Here is a 15,722-nt window from a genome sequence, read left to right on the forward strand (position 1 = left end):
TTGGTGTGAGTTTACTTTTAATATGAGAAATCCCTTAAACACACCATGGCAGCCTAGATGTCTGCCAGTGTTGCAACTCCTGCTTTGCCACACAATTAGTAAATATTAAACACAATTTAGATCTAAACTGCAGCTGGGAGTCTCAACAGCATCTTAAGACTATTTGTGTCTTTGTTCCACTGACTCCCAAGTGACTGGAGTGAAGATGAATATAAGAAACTTCACCAATACTTTGCATAGACACTGAGAATATAAAAAAAAAATGCTGAAAATGGAAAAATGTAACCTTTTTAAGTAAAAGTGTCACATTGTTACTATTTTCACAACATTACCATTAATATTCACAGTCATACTCATATTAATAGTAGTAGTAATAGCAATAATAGTAGTGGTAGAGGCAGTAGTATTGGTAGAGCATAAGGCCAAATCTCACGAGCAGGAATGACATCATTTCTGGTGTTTTCCTGCCCCCTGGCGGTCTGGACTCTCTACTACCCGCTGCACCCCCACCGGAACCAAAGTGGTATCGTCCATTCATCGATTCAACATGGAGGCGCTGGTGGAGTAAATGTTAAATGAGAAATGTTGAATCAGATCCAGAGAGTATTGAGAGTCATTGACAAACTGCAGCAGCCTGTCTGTCGCTCAGTAACAAACCACACGGACTGTTTCAGCTCGACGGGGACGCGCTTCTGCTTTGGTGCATGAAAGCATGAGTTTGCACTTATATCTGATAATCTGACTTATAATTTAACACCAGCTGTGCGCACGCCGGTAGACACGGATCATGGACCCCCGGGGCATCAGCGGGATCTACACGGAGTGCAGCGGCCTCCCGGTGCCGGTTTGTGCCGGTGTGACCGAGTTGCGGGTCGGGGATCACCGGAGCTTCACTGTGACCGCAGGTGAGCTGAGCTGAGCGGACAGACTGACACCCTGTCTGACACCCGGTCTGACACCCTGCTGACACCCGGCCTGCAGCAGCTGGGTGGCACGGAGGGCCAGAGGTCTGCAGGTTGTTATCGTGAGTAAACACCGCAGCAGCTGACCTCACTGTCTGGATCCTCCGGTCTGGCTGAAGGTGTTCATCATCAGTGAAACCAGCTGCTGTGCTGTGCTGTGGTGTCTGGCTGGAAGAACAACCTGCAGCCTCCCTGCAGAGTTACAGACAATAGACTCTCTCAGGTCAATTCAATGAAAACTCAGTTCAATTCAGAGAGCTTTATTGGCATGGTTTAACATAAGTAAACACTGCCAAAATGCAAAAACGTGAAACAAAACAAATGACAATAAACGTCAAGTCAGTCAACGATTATAACAAGTTGCAAAACAATACATTCTCAAGATGATGTCAGATTGTTATGGTTTGCTTCCTTCAACGACATAAATTGCTTACTGCACTCCTCATAATACCTTCTACTGTGCAGTAGTTCTACTGTTTCTGGGGTAGTAGGTCTACAATCTCAGGAATAAGCACTTCTCTCTCTCTCTCTCTCTCTCTCTCTCTCTCTCTCTCTCTCTCTCTCTCTCTGTCTGTCTCTCTTTCTGTCTCTGTCTGTCTGTCTCTCTCTCTCTCTCTCTCTCTCTTTCTGTCTGTCTTTCTGTCTCTCTCTCTCTCTGTCTCTTTTTCTGTCTCTCTCTCTCTCTGTCTCTCTTTCTGTGTGTGTGTGTGTCTCTCTCTTTTTCTCTCATACACACACTTGTGTTGCCTATAGTTGACTACATCTACAATATGATAAAGAAGCACTTTTTTCCTCAAACAAAATTATTTATCTATTTCACTCTGTCTGACCATCCTAATATTCAGATTTTTGCTGTATTCACATTTCCCTCTCTGCCGTCTCTCTGTGAGCTGCAGCAGAGTGATTAGTGTCAGGCTAATTAAGGGTGTAGCACAGCTGAGTGCATCATAAAGTATTCATTACGCCAACGACTATTACCAAATTCAATATGCTGGGAACGTTTCCTGCTCTCAGCTCCACAGCGGTTTGGATAAATGAGTTTGTGTGTTTTCTCTGTGCAGAGTGGAGCCAGAGCGATCTGGTCCGAGGCTCCAGGCTGCGCTTCACCCAGCAGTGGACTCTGATAGCAGACAGCAACGACCACAAGGCCATCACCGCCGTGCTCCCACCAGGACCCTGTGCACCTGTGTCTGGGGAGTGAGTACACACACACACACACACACACACACACACACACACACACACACACACATTTTACTCATTTGTGTGTGCAAAAGATGTCTACATGTATCAGTATCCCAGATAATATCAGTATCTCCCCTCTATCTCATGTGGATTTCTCATAATGGGGGATTAGAGCTTATCCTGGGTCCTGGGTAGGGCTGAACAATTAATCAAAATTTTATAGAAATCACAATATGGCCTACTGCAATTTTGAAATCACAGGTGGCACAATATTAGTTGAAGGTGAAATGTGTGTCAAAATACCATTTTAAATGAAATATTGTGGTGCTGCAGAGATGTCCTGGCCTACACATCATATTTTACAGACTTAAGAAAACATCTTTGTTTGGTACAGATCCCCGCAAAAATCACACCATAATCATTTTAATACATTTTTCATTGAAAATGAGAATAACGATGTAAAAATGATCATTCCCTCTAATCATATCGCAATTGCAATATCAGTCAAAATAATTGAAGGTAGATATTTTTTCAAAATCATTCAGCCCTAATCCTGGGTATTGAAATTGGGATTTGATGCACCTACTAAAACATAATCTTTCAGTAACATTATTATTAATGAGGCAGTTAACTGAATGTTAATGGTATATTGGTGTGCATGTAATCCACAATTGGAGTCAGTTCACTTTCTGTTCAATCAGTTCTCCATGTAAATAGAAACTGTCACATATTTGTCAATTGTATAACATTCATTCTCAATTTATTTCTTATTAGGTTGGATATGACTTGTGCTTTCCCATCAATAAATTCACTTTCTCAGTTGGTAAAACTAGAAAAGCCGAGCCACAGTCAGTTGACGGCTGTTTTGAATTTACAATAGAGAGATTTGTTCTCAAGATGAGCCTCCATGACTTTATCTAGACCCACTTTCAGTAAATAAATGGTAACAACTTTCAAAATCAAGCAAGGAAATAGTTAATATTTAAATAACTTAAGTTACTCTTCAGCTGATGACTTGATGGCCGTCTTTTAGACCCTAAAATCCTCTGGGCTTTCTAGTGTTAATTGAAGCCACAGTAAACTCAGTTCTGAAGTAAATGGACTCATTACTGCTCTCCCTCTGTCCGGCTGAAACCAGATTACTGAGCCGCTGCTCTCCCATTCGAGGCCTGAGGGCCGTTGTCAGGGAAACAGCCGGCCACCAGCTCCTGGAGGTGAGAAAACAGACCATAATATCCACTGCTAGATTTATATATATTAGACCATTTTGATGCACTGTCACATTGTTGTTTGTGTTTATTGTTGTTTAGATCTGGGACAGCCACGGTCTCAGGAAGTGTCTCAACCTGACGGCCCTCAACAAACACGGCAGAGTGTATGATGACGGTAAGGTGATGCCCGGGGGAGTCCTGGGATCTAATCTGGTCTGTGAAATAAAGACAAAAATGCCCAAAACATAATCTTTAAAAAAAAAAAAAAAAAATGCTTCTTGTGCTTTTCATGGCGACCGTCCATCTGAAAACTCTATTAACTTGTATGATGTAATATATTGTAAATTGTAATCTCTAGCATTTTTCTGCTAACTGTATTTGGTAAACATGCTTGTCTTTGTATCATATGCCTGTGTGTGTGTGTGTGTGTGTGTGTGTGTGTGCATCTAGCCCAGTTTGGCTGTCTGTCATGGTCAGAGTGTGAGACCAGACTGCTGTATGTGGCAGAGAGGAGCAAGACCACTTCAGCAGAAACACAAGATGGAGAATCTATTTGTGGGAAGGTATTGCAGCTCATGTGCACACACACACACACACACACACACACACACACACACACACCTGATGGAAAATAGGTAACACTTTGCTTAAAGTGTATTACAAACAAATTATAAGCCCATTAACAAACACCAGAAAATCACATGCAATTAAATATGTCTAACTATACAGTTGCTCCATAAAGTATTCAACCCCCTGATTTTATTACACAGTGTTAATTATATCATGCTCAGATTATAATAATTACCATGCACTCACAATGTGTTTATAATGCCTTTTACTGCCTTATGAGCATCATTTCAAGTAAAGTGTTACTGGAAATCATACTGGGAACACTGACACACACAATGAAGAATAGTCATGATGTCAACACAACTTTTTTAACATCACCACTATATAATCTGTAGTTAGGGTTAGGAAATAATTCAATTTAATCGTTTATTGTCTTTCAGTAGCATCATAATGTGAAGAAAGTATGAGATATAGGGTGTGTTTTTGTGTGTGTTTATGTGTGTGTGGTCTTCCTCTAACAGGACAGGAGTGTGTACTGTGAGGACTGGGGTGAGGGTCTGAGCAGTAAGAGCGTTCCAGTGGTTTGTGTGGTGAACCTGCAGACTGGCTCAGTCAGCATCCTGCAGGGCGTCCCGCCACACGTCTCCCCTGGACAGGTGAGGATGTGATGTCACACACCTTAACTCAACCTGACACACCGTAACTGAGTGTTTTCCTCAGATTTTGTACACTTAGTTTATACACTACCAGTCAAAAGTTTGGACAAACCTGATTGAATCTACTATGATTTTCATTCTCTTAAAGCCATTTTGATCTTAAGGCTTATGCTTAAATGCTTCAACTTAGTTTCTTAGACAAATAGAAATAGTGAAGTTGATCCTATGTATGAATTTCTTTCCAAAGCCTTTGCCTTTCCATCAAGGCAAAGGGCGGCTACTTTAAAGAATCTAAAATATAAGATAGTTTTTTGGTCGCTGCGTAATTCCATTTGTGTTATTTCATAGTTTTGATGTCTTAACTATTATTCTAAAATGTGGAAAATAGTAAAAATAAAGAAAAATGTGGTGTGTCCAAACTTTTGATTGGTAGAGTAGGTTAAGTTTGAATTCAACTGTGTGTGTGTATGTGTGTGTATTGAAACATAAACTCCAATGCAGTCACACTGGTGTTGTCTTTGATTGGTTGGTTAGTTGATTGCTGAAAATAACACTTTATATGCATATTGATGGTATTGAGGTTTGTGTGTGTGTGTGTGTGTGTGTGTGTGTGTGTGTGTGTGTGTGTGTGTGTGTGTGTGTGTGTGTGTGTTCTCTGCAGGCTCTGTGGGCTCCAGGCGGTCAGGCGGTGGTGTTTGTCGGCTGGTGGCACGAACCCTTCAGACTGGGACTGAAGTTCTGCTCCAACCGCAGGTGAGAGAGCTGCTTTTGGTTCTTGACTTGGCAATAGCAACTTAAGAACTGAAACAGACAGACTCAAATAATGGTATATCAGTCATATGCAGTAAGAAATATTTTACTTTCTGACCAATAGTTTTCATACAGAGTGGATGAATAAATGCCTCTACCACCTTTCCACAAACACTTACTGTACATGAAAACATTAAAGAAATTGCCATTGCGTACCATTAATATCTGAGTCTCTGTTTCCTGACTCAGCTGTCGATGCCTAGTCCTCGCTTTACTGGCTTGATCAATCAATTCAGAAGGAAGATTTTCATTGCACTGTTGAGATTTCTTATTTAAATTATTGCTTATCATACTTAAAGCTAAACTGGGCTGGAGTTTTAGGTAAAAATACACCTCTTATCAGCCTAAATCACAAATTGGGGCTGTAGCAGAGAAAAAACATCCCATCTCCCTTAACTGAGATGCAATAGATTTGCCTTATTTGCCCAAATGATCAATATTATTATTATTATAGTGGCAGGTTGTAAAAATGGGTTGTTATTGTTGTAAAAATGGGGCAGGGTATTGCTATGACACGAAAACGCTCTCTATATGTAACAATCAATTAGGAATCAGGTGACACAGGCACTTGTTCTCTCACACCTAGGGTACTGTATGGTTGTGTGGTCCTGTGCTGCAAAAAAAGATATCAAAAACCTCCAGCTCGCTCAAAATAGAGCCGCAAGACTAGCTCTTCACTGCTTTTTTAAAACTAATGTCACAAAGATGCACCGTAGTCTGTCATGGCTGACCGTTGAGGCTAAATTAACATCCAGCCTTCTCATATTTGCCCGAAATGCAATAGTAGATGGAAAACCGGACTTCTTCACAGAACAACTTGTATGGACAGGTCTAAAGCACAATCAACAAACTAGACAGGTCAACATGGGTCATCTTGAACTTCCAAAGCCAAAAACTAATCAACTTAAAAACTCAGTCATTTATAGAGCCTCCAGCCAGTGGAACTCATTACCTACACACATTAAACAAATCAGAAGCAAATACCTATTCAAAAAATCACTCAAACAGAAACTAATGAGAGAGGCCACACAACAGGAATGATGCCACCTGCTATGATGTTTTGTTTGGGATTTCAACTCATTAGTTTGTTTGCTAACCTCTGTACATGCATTGGTTAAGTTATCTGATATTTTGATTACTTGACCTTTAATTATGTACATTTTTCTAGACTGACGGGGTGTCAGTCGATGTTTGTATGTCTGTTTGTATGTCTGTATGCTGTCAGTGTTTGTATAATTATTATGTGGACCCCAGGAAGATTAGCAACCGCTCTAGCGGAAGCTAATGGGGATCCGAATAAAGAATAAAGAATAAAGGTATGGTCACTGGAGGCAGCTTGAAACTGTTAGTAAATGATTGAGCATTGTGACAATTTGTTGCTGTTTCACTTTATGTCTCTTCTTCTTTAAACTGTTTCAGGTCAGCATTATTCAAGCTTGACCTGGATGGACACTGTGGTGAGTGTGGAGTCTTTGTTTTCTTGTTAATGAATTTAACTCACACACACTCTCTAGTTTGGCTCATCTGATCCCCGCCTCTCCTCCCCTGAACCAGAGTGTGTGTCGGGGGAAAACCTGTCGGTGTCCTGCCCCCGGCTCAGCCCAGACGGGACCAGGCTGCTCTACCTGCAGGGCCGCGTGTTCGGGCCGCACAGCCAGTGCCTCAGTCTGCAGGAGGTACTCTGTGTGTGTGTGTGTGTGTGTATGTGTGTGTGTGTGTGTGTGTGTGTGTGTGTGTGTGAGGACAGGGCTGTGTTTGTGATTGCACCTTTGTTGGGTTTATTTCCCTCATTGCTTTCTATTTTTCCCTCTTATTCTAGTGTGGGTAAGTATTAAAGTGTGTGTGTGTTTGTGGGTGAGAGACAGTGTGTGTGTGTGTGTGTGTGTGTGTGTGTGTGTGTGTGTGTGTGTGTGCTGGTGTGTATTCCTTGTATTAACAGTGTCCCTTCACTCCTCTGCAGTATGACCTGGAGAGCAGGAAGACCTCCACACTGTTGGATGTTGTCAACAGACCACAGACTGGTAGGTGATATTCTTCATATTGCAGTCAATTTTTAGACCTTTATTGATTTTATCCATGGCCTAATTTCCTCACAAGGTTTCTTCCCAAGTATCATCTTATGTTATTATAGAATATCAAAAGTGAAACGTCAAAAGTTAATCTCTCTCTCTCTCGCTGCCTCAGGTGAGTTTGCTGGTGTGTACGAGGCTCTGCCGTCCTGCTGCTGGTCTGCAGACAGTCAGAGAGTGGTGTTCAGCAGTGCATGCAGGAACTGGAAGGTAACACACACACACACGCACACACAGACACACACACACACACACACACATAAAACAGGAACGCACACTTACACACACCAAACAAAGAGACATGGACACATCCATGCACAAAACATTTTTTCAGTTATCTGATACAGCATATATTTCACATGGAATAGAGTTTTAAATATACAAACCTCTCTCAGAGGCAGAGCGGTTCTGGAGGCAGAAATGCTCTGATTGGTTGAGTTAAACCTCAGTGGGCGGAGCCAAGGAACCACAGGTTTCAGAGCAAACGTTAGCTAACTGGCAAACCTGAATTTGCTGAATCACAAACAGGGAATGCTGGTCAAAACATCAATGAAAAATATAAATGGAAATTACTTTTTTTTTTTTTCATTCCTTCATGACCATGGAACTCATTATGTTGGAAGGTCAGCAGCTAGCTAACTAGCTTACCTAGCTATAGGCTAGTTTGGCTAGTTTGAATTTAGAAGGTCAGCTAGCTAACTGGCTAACCTCGATAACTTAGTATGGCTGGACTGCAATTCTTCAGTTAGTAGCAGAGCACTAGGCTTCATAATATTAGCTTCCTCCTCTCTTACCTCTTGTGTTTTTCACTGGGCTTCAGTCTAATGTTACTGTGGTTCTTTGGCTCCGCCCACTAAGGTTTAACTCAACCAATGAGATTATTTCTGCCTCCAGCGCAGCTCTGCATCCAAGGAATGTTTGTAGAGCTAAAACTCCAATCTGCGTATTTGTTATCCTTGGTTTGTAGGCTATATGTTGTAGTGTTATTGTGTATTTTGTATACATCTCATTGTATATCAGTAATACTCTCTCCTTGTCCTCTCTCTCTCTCTCTCTCTCTCTCTCTCTCTCTCTCTCTCTCTCTCTCTCTCTCTCTCTCTCTCTCTCTCTCTCTCTCTCTCAGGATCTCTTTGTGTTTGACAGAAGAACAAAGAAAGTTACCTCTCTTTCCAATAGTAAGAGTCCATCCTCTCCCCCTCCTCCTCCTCCTCCCTCTAATCTTCCTCTTCTACCTCCTCCTCTCTCTCTTCTGCCTTCATCTTCTTATCCCTTTCTTTTCCCTCCTCCTCCCTCTCCCCTGTCTCCTCCTCCTGATTCTCCTCTTTCTCCTCCTCCCCTGTCACCTCTTCTCCCTCCTTTGCCCTTATCCCCTCTTCTTCCTCCTCCTCCTTTTCCTCATCCTCACCCTGCCCCTCTGCCTCCTTCTCACTCCCATCTTCCTCCTCCAGATCCTCTTCCTCATCCTCCTCCACCTCCTCCTCTGTCTAATTTTCCCCTTCTTCCTCCTCTCCTCATCTCCATCATCAGGAGCACAAGGGAGAACTGGAAGGTACGACAGACTGATAGACAGAACATCAGACTGCAGCATCCTGTCTGGAAGTTTCAAATAAAAGTCTCCATTCACCACAACAATGACTGCTTGGCACCAAAGATGTCACCAAAATAGAAATGAAAGAGATACAGGACAGTGTTTCTACTACATTCATTTAGCAGCATTGGGCCCCTGCTGTTTTTGTGGGTGCAGACAAAACTTCAGTGTTTTAGAGAAATCATTACAGCCAGTGGTGGAAGAAGTACTCAGATCTTTTAGTTAAGTAAAAGTAGAAATACCACAGTATAAAAATACTCTGTTACAAGTAAAAGTCCTGCATTCAAAATGTTACTTAAGTAAAAGTACAAAAGTATTAGCATCAAAATGTACTTAAAGCAACAAAAGTAAAAGTACTCATTATGCAGAATGGCCCATTTCAGAATAATACAGTATATATTATATTATTGAATTATAATTATTGATGCATTAATGTGTAAGCATCACTTTAATGTTGCAGCTGGAAAAGGTGGGGCTGATTTCCACTACTTTATATACTGCTGGGTAGTTTACAGTAATCTATAATAATACATCACAATTTATTAGTTGATTATATTTTTTATTAATAATCTGAATCTGCAAAGTAACTAGTAACTTAAGTTATCAAATAAAGGTAGTGGAAGTACAATATTTCCCTCTGAAATGTAGTGGAGTAGAAGTATAAAGTAGCATAAAATGGTAATACTCAAGTAAAGTACAAGTACCTCAAAATTGTACTTAAGTACAGTATTCGAGTAAATGTACTTAGTTACTTTCCCACCTCTGATTACAGCTACTATGCACACATATGCTAATGTTTTGGGTTAGTAGCCATTGCATGCAAACCACCACGATAAATGAAAAATCCAAACTGAACCACCGCATAAAGCTTGCTGTTTCCGTTCATGCGTTGAACCAAAACAAAAAGAGTATCTGCCCATAACTACCCATAATTACCTGGCGTCAAAATTATAATGAACTGATCTGAACTGTGTTATTGTTACCTGTAGCCTACAAGTTCACCTTACATTTGGCGATTTTTATTTAAAAAACTAAAGAACTAACGATAGGTGGTTTGGTCTTTAAAGCTCCTGCACACTGTCTGAACACTGAAAATCTTCATCAGAACTCTCTCTCTCTCTCTCTCTCTCTCTCTCTCTCTCTCTCTCTCTCTCTCTCTCTCTCTCTCTCTCTCTCTCTCTCTCTCTCTCTCTGTGAGTGGCAGGGTTGGTTTTAGGGAGCGAGAGTGTTGGTTGAGTGTGCAGGGTTTTAGGATACTGTGGCTGGTTTTCAGGTGTTTTTTAAGTGAGATGTTTTATTAACGAATACCAAAAGTAAAAAGTCTCTCTCTCTCTCTCTGTCTCTCTGTCTCTCTCTCTCTCACACTCTCTCTCTCTCTCTCTCTCTCTCTCCCTCTGTCTCTTTAGATTCCTCCAGTCTCTCTAAGGTTTATGGCAGTTGGAAGCTGCTGACAGTCCAGAAGGACCTGATGGTTGTCTGCTGCTCCAGCCCCAACACTCCACCAACCCTGGTGAGAGACCATACACACACACACACACACACACACACACACACACTGCAAATATTAAACAATCTATGTGCTAAAAACAATCTCCTACATTTAAAAACAATATTAGTTAATTAATGTACATGTGATTTCTGTCTTTTATGGGGTGTGTGTGTGTGTGTGTGTGTGCAGATGGTGGGTTTCCTCCCCTCGGCAGGTGAGGCTGTGACCTGGCGAACTCTGCAGAAGCCCGTGGTGACCTTTGACCTCCACTGGACAGTTCTGGATGTCACTCCTAAACCTGAGGAGGACAACATACAGTACTGTGAGCAAGATAGTACACACACACACACACACACACACACACACACACACACACACACACACACACACACACACACACACACTATAAGACAAGACAGACAGAAATGCAAGCGAATAAGCTATTAAGCAATCATCAATCTAGAACAGATCACTGTGAGTTTAAGCTCTTTTTTAAAATTCTCTCTCATTTGGCGATTTTTATTTAAAAAACTAAAGAACTAACGATAGGTGGTTTGGTCTTTAAAGCTCCTGCACACTGTCTGAACACTGAAAATCTTCATCAGAACTCTCTCTCTCTCTCTCTCTCTCTCTCTCTCTCTCTCTCTCTCTCTCTCTCTCTCTCTCTCTCTCTCTCTCTCTCTCTCTCTCTCTCTCTCCCTCCCTCCAGCTGGTCTAGATTTCGGGGCTGTGCTGGTGAAGCCGTCTCGTTCTCACCATGGAGTGAAGATTCCTCTGGTCGTCTTCATCCATGGTCAGTGCCCAGCTCCATTTTCTTTTTTAATCTTTTTTAACCTGTAAGATTTAGATTTCCCTTTAGTTGGTCCATGTGTTTCATATGACAGGTATAAGAATGGAAAACATATTAAAACGTACAAGTTGTGTTTTTTAGATTATAATTATGGTTTTGTGTTTGTCTGTTAACCCAGGCGGCCCGCACTCCCAGTTCCCTGCAGAGTGGAACAACACCACCGCTGGACTGGCTAAACTGGGCTTCGCTGTGCTCATGGGTGTGACTCACACACACACACACACACACACACACACACACACACATCCATGCTTCTCCTAGCTTATTTGCCTCCTAAAGTCACATTATCAAAGCATATGGCTGTCATAAGTGCCAATTAACAGTGGAAATCTCTCTCTCTATCTATCTCTATCTCTAATATCTCTCTATCTAGTGAACTACCGTGGCTCCACAGGTTTTGGCCAGGACAGCATCTTGTCTCTGATTGGTCAGATCGGTAGCCAGGATGTGAAAGATGTGCAGGTATTGGGTGTTTGATTCCTCGGATCCAGAGTCCTATATAGAGTGAAGTTTGGCAACAACCTCAATGTAAAGCATGAAATCAATGTAAAATATGACTTTCTCAGCACTGAAAGAGTGACAGGGAAAAATAAAAATTACTGTTGCAATTTACAATAACATAATAATAGATATTTTTCCAGTTGTATACATCCATGCACAGATCAATAATGCTCTGGAAATTCGTTAGAAAAAGATTTCTTAAAACATAAAGGTGGGAGTCCTGATTGCAACTGACTGATTGTTTTACCCAGAGGGCCGTGCTCACTGCGCTGCAAAGCGACACGACCCTCGACCCCAAGCGCTTGGCTGTGATTGGCGGTTCCCATGGCGGTTTCCTGTCCTGTCATCTGGTTGGCCAGTACCCAGACTTCTACAGAGCGTGTGCGGCCAGGAACCCAGTCATCAATGCTGCTACTCTATTGGGAACCAGTGATATAGTGGACTGGTGAGACACACACACACACACACACACACAAAGCAAAGCATCCACACATCATGTTCATTGTGTAATGCACTGTGGGATTTGCCTGACTGAGGCGGCCATCTTTATATGATCCATCAGAGTTTACAATGTGAAACCTGTAGATGATTTTACTAAACTACTGAGGTTTAACTCAACCAATGAGATTATTTCTGCCTCCAAGGAATGTTTTTAGAGCTAAAACTCCAATCTGCACATTGCTTATCCTTGGTATGTAGGCTATACTGTACGTTGTAGTGTTATTGTGTATTTTGTATACATCTCACTCTCACTCTCACTCTCACTCTCACTCTCACTCTCACTCTCACTCTCACTCTCACTCTCTCACTCTCACTCTCCCCTCCAGGCGTTACTCCAGTGTTGGGTTACAGTACTCATATGACCAGATTCCCTCTGCTGAAGCCTTGGCTACCATGCTAGAGAAGTCGCCCATCACACATGCTGCTCAGGTCAGACACACACACACATATTCTTGTAAAGAAAACAATTTGAAATACTGAAACTTAAAATCTGAGAAACTGTGCATGTGGGCAGTTCATGCATTAGACCGTGTGTGTGTGTGTGTGTGTGTGTGTGTGTGTGTGTGTGTGTGTGTGTGTGTGTGTAGATCAGGGCTCCGGTGCTGCTGATGCTGGGAGGCAGAGACAGGAGAGTGTCTCCTCACCAGGGTCTGGAGCTCTACAAAGCGCTGAAGAGCCGAGCCTCACCTGTCAGGTACGACTCACTGACTCACTGACTGACGGGTTACAGATTTACACACAAATCCAAAGAAACAGCCTGACAGATTCTGCCGAGTCTCAACATTAACAGACACGGCTGCACACATTACCGTGTATAAATCGTCACAGTTAAGGACTGTAGAAAATTGGCAATATTGAGACTAGGGCTGCGACTAACGATTATTTTCATTGTCGATTAATCTGTCGATTATTTTCTCGATTAATCGATTAGTTGTTTGGTCTATAAAATGTCAGAAAATGGTGAAAAATGTTTCCCAAAGCCCAAGATGACGTCCTCAAATGTCTTGTTTTGTCCAAAACTCAAAGATATTCAGTTTACTGTCATAGAGGCGTAAAGAAAACAGAAAATATTCACATTTAAGAAGCTGGAATCAGAGAACTTTGACTTATTTTTCTTAAAAAATTACTCAAACCGATTAATCGATTATCAAAATAGTTGGCGATTAATTTAATAGTTGACAACTAATTGATTAATCGATTAATCGTTGCAGCTCTACTGTATAGTCTGGACACAATCCAGCTACAAGACACATACAAGCAACGTAAAGAGAGGGAGCCACAAGTGATGCATAACAGGCAGTTGTGCATCTCAGTGTGGACCTACAGCGATGTGATCTCATAAAATCTGATCTTTAGAATCGGGTCTCAAAATATCACATCAGAATGACAGGTGCACCTGTAGCCCATCAAACAGATAATCACAGTGAGGACTGTTCATGTTGTCTGTCCAGGCTGCTGTGGTTTCCAGAAGACGGTCACTCTCTGGCCAGAGTGGACACACTGGCCGACTGCTTCCTCAACACAGTGCTGTGGCTACAACAACACCTCTGAACACACACACACACACACACACACACACACACACACACACACACACACACACACAGACGGACTATTCTCTGTGATGAAGCTAGGCTGAAGGCCGGCCTGCTGCTGTTACAGAACATCATAAGAGGATAAATTTGTTACAGCACTTGACAATCTTTAACAACCCACTGCCTTTTGTAACAACACAAAACACAATGTTTTGTGTTTTTAAAAAAATGTATTTTCAATTTTCAAATTTCAAAGCATGTAAACAAACAAGATCTGACAGATGTTTGTTCTATAGCTGTTGTAATGTCAGGTTTCTTAGCACTGTACATCAATAAAAGTGTCTTTGAACTTTCACTGTCCCATTTAGTTTTGTTTGTTGCATAATGATAAAACAATTAAAAAGGGTGATGAAATACTATGATAACAAGCCTTTTGGAAGTGCTGGTCACTTTAAGTGGCTACATGCAGCATTTTAACATCAATAAATCATTACCACATTAATTTTGAGACATTAGTATAATTATTGTAAATTCTTCTTATAACCAAACACCATGTACTTTGTCTCACAGCACAGGTGCTCTATTATATACATATATACAATACTGTACATACATATACTATTCATATTATGTCCAGCAGATGGCAGTCTCCCCCCACCGTAACAGGAACTAGTTTTTTGTGTTTTATTTCCTTTCTTTCTAATGAGAACATTTATAACTTGCCATTACAAATATGTTTTACATAGCAAATATATTGTCATTTTGCATCTCGTTAAACAGAACAAATGAACATATGGTGCATCAGTGGGATAAAAAAACACAAATACATGAGATAGATGTGATATGATAAGACAATAAAATGTAGTTAATACCAGCAAGAGTCAATCAATCCTTACAGCTGTATCCGACTTTTACCCGGTGCGTACCGGTTAACAAATGAACCCTAACCCTGCATCAGTCCAAAAGTTCCACTTGATATCTGTGCATGGTGTAAATAATGTGCACAAACAAAATCACAGTAACTCAAAGTGGTTCAGTTTCTTAACAGGCAAAGTTTCCATCCATCTGAATGAATGACAGTACTGTATATGGCCATGTTTACTGACCTATCAACAGTAATAGCCATTAGGAGTTAAGAGTTTTGTAAAATACTGCATCTCATGTGATGTTTTCTGGAGATGTCAAACGATTCTGAGCCTCAGTATCTGAACTTGTGTTGAATTGAGGCTCTGGCACCAGATATAAAGCCACTGGCCCTCAATCATTCAAAAGAAAAAAAAAGAGACCTAAATCTGTCTTAACATGTGACTCTTGACTCTTATAGCCTAATTTCAAACTTGACATCTGATGCCTTCTAACCACACAGACCATTACACAGCTGCCAAGAAATAATGCCTCTACCCAAACCATCCAAAAGCTATTCTCTTTTACTTTTACTGGCTCTTTCACTGGCCTGCCTAAACAAATGGCTTTCTATAACGCTCACCTTTCAGCCAAATTGCCATAGACATCAACAGAATTACAGGCTACTGTATATCCACCAAATCAATCACCGCGACACCACAGAGCCAAACCTCACAGCTTCATAATTCAGCTTCTCAATTCTCAACTTTAGTGTTGCCCATGCATCTTCATTAATATTTTCTCCCTCTCCCTCTCTCTCTCTCTTTCCTTCCTTCTCTCATTTCTGGGCTTCATGTTGTCGTGATCTTCCCACAACTTCTGGGGCAGACATTACAGATTTTAATTCTCTTCCTGTCGGGAAAACCAGCCTCCCACACCAGCCAACTCAGAT

General features: G+C 41.4%; 1 protein-coding gene across 1 annotated transcript; it reads left to right on the forward strand.

Annotated features, from left to right (window-relative positions):
* Positions 1-565: 565 nt before the first annotated feature.
* LOC139656222 (acylamino-acid-releasing enzyme) lies at positions 566-14,244 on the forward strand. Its single transcript, XM_071533726.1, has 21 exons — positions 566-905; positions 2,024-2,159; positions 3,286-3,361; positions 3,458-3,533; positions 3,809-3,921; positions 4,450-4,584; positions 5,246-5,337; positions 6,814-6,851; positions 6,949-7,070; positions 7,355-7,415; positions 7,579-7,673; positions 8,587-8,638; positions 10,458-10,561; positions 10,730-10,862; positions 11,250-11,333; positions 11,509-11,589; positions 11,764-11,852; positions 12,143-12,336; positions 12,719-12,821; positions 12,980-13,086; positions 13,844-14,244. The coding sequence occupies exons 1-21, from the start codon at positions 788-790 to the stop codon at positions 13,941-13,943; spliced, it is 2,109 nt and encodes a 702-aa protein (XP_071389827.1). The 5' UTR covers positions 566-787; the 3' UTR covers positions 13,944-14,244.
* Positions 14,245-15,722: the final 1,478 nt, after the last annotated feature.

This window comes from Centroberyx affinis, unplaced genomic scaffold (assembly GCF_046629955.1).
Source record: "Centroberyx affinis isolate AG114_WGS23_722 - 3 ecotype Tasmania unplaced genomic scaffold, CSIRO-AGI_Caff_v1 ptg002412l_1, whole genome shotgun sequence".
In the NCBI taxonomy this organism is placed as follows: Eukaryota; Metazoa; Chordata; class Actinopteri; order Beryciformes; family Berycidae; genus Centroberyx; species Centroberyx affinis.

Coding starts and splice junctions, on each gene's coding strand:
- LOC139656222 (XM_071533726.1), top strand. CDS start 788: ATGGACCCCCGGGGCATCAGCGGGATCTACACGGAGTGCAGCGGCCTC. Junction 11,853..12,142: donor AGGATGTGAAAGATGTGCAG/GTATTGGGTGTT, acceptor TGTTTTACCCAG/AGGGCCGTGCTCACTGCGCT. Junction 12,822..12,979: donor CCATCACACATGCTGCTCAG/GTCAGACACACA, acceptor GTGTGTGTGTAG/ATCAGGGCTCCGGTGCTGCT.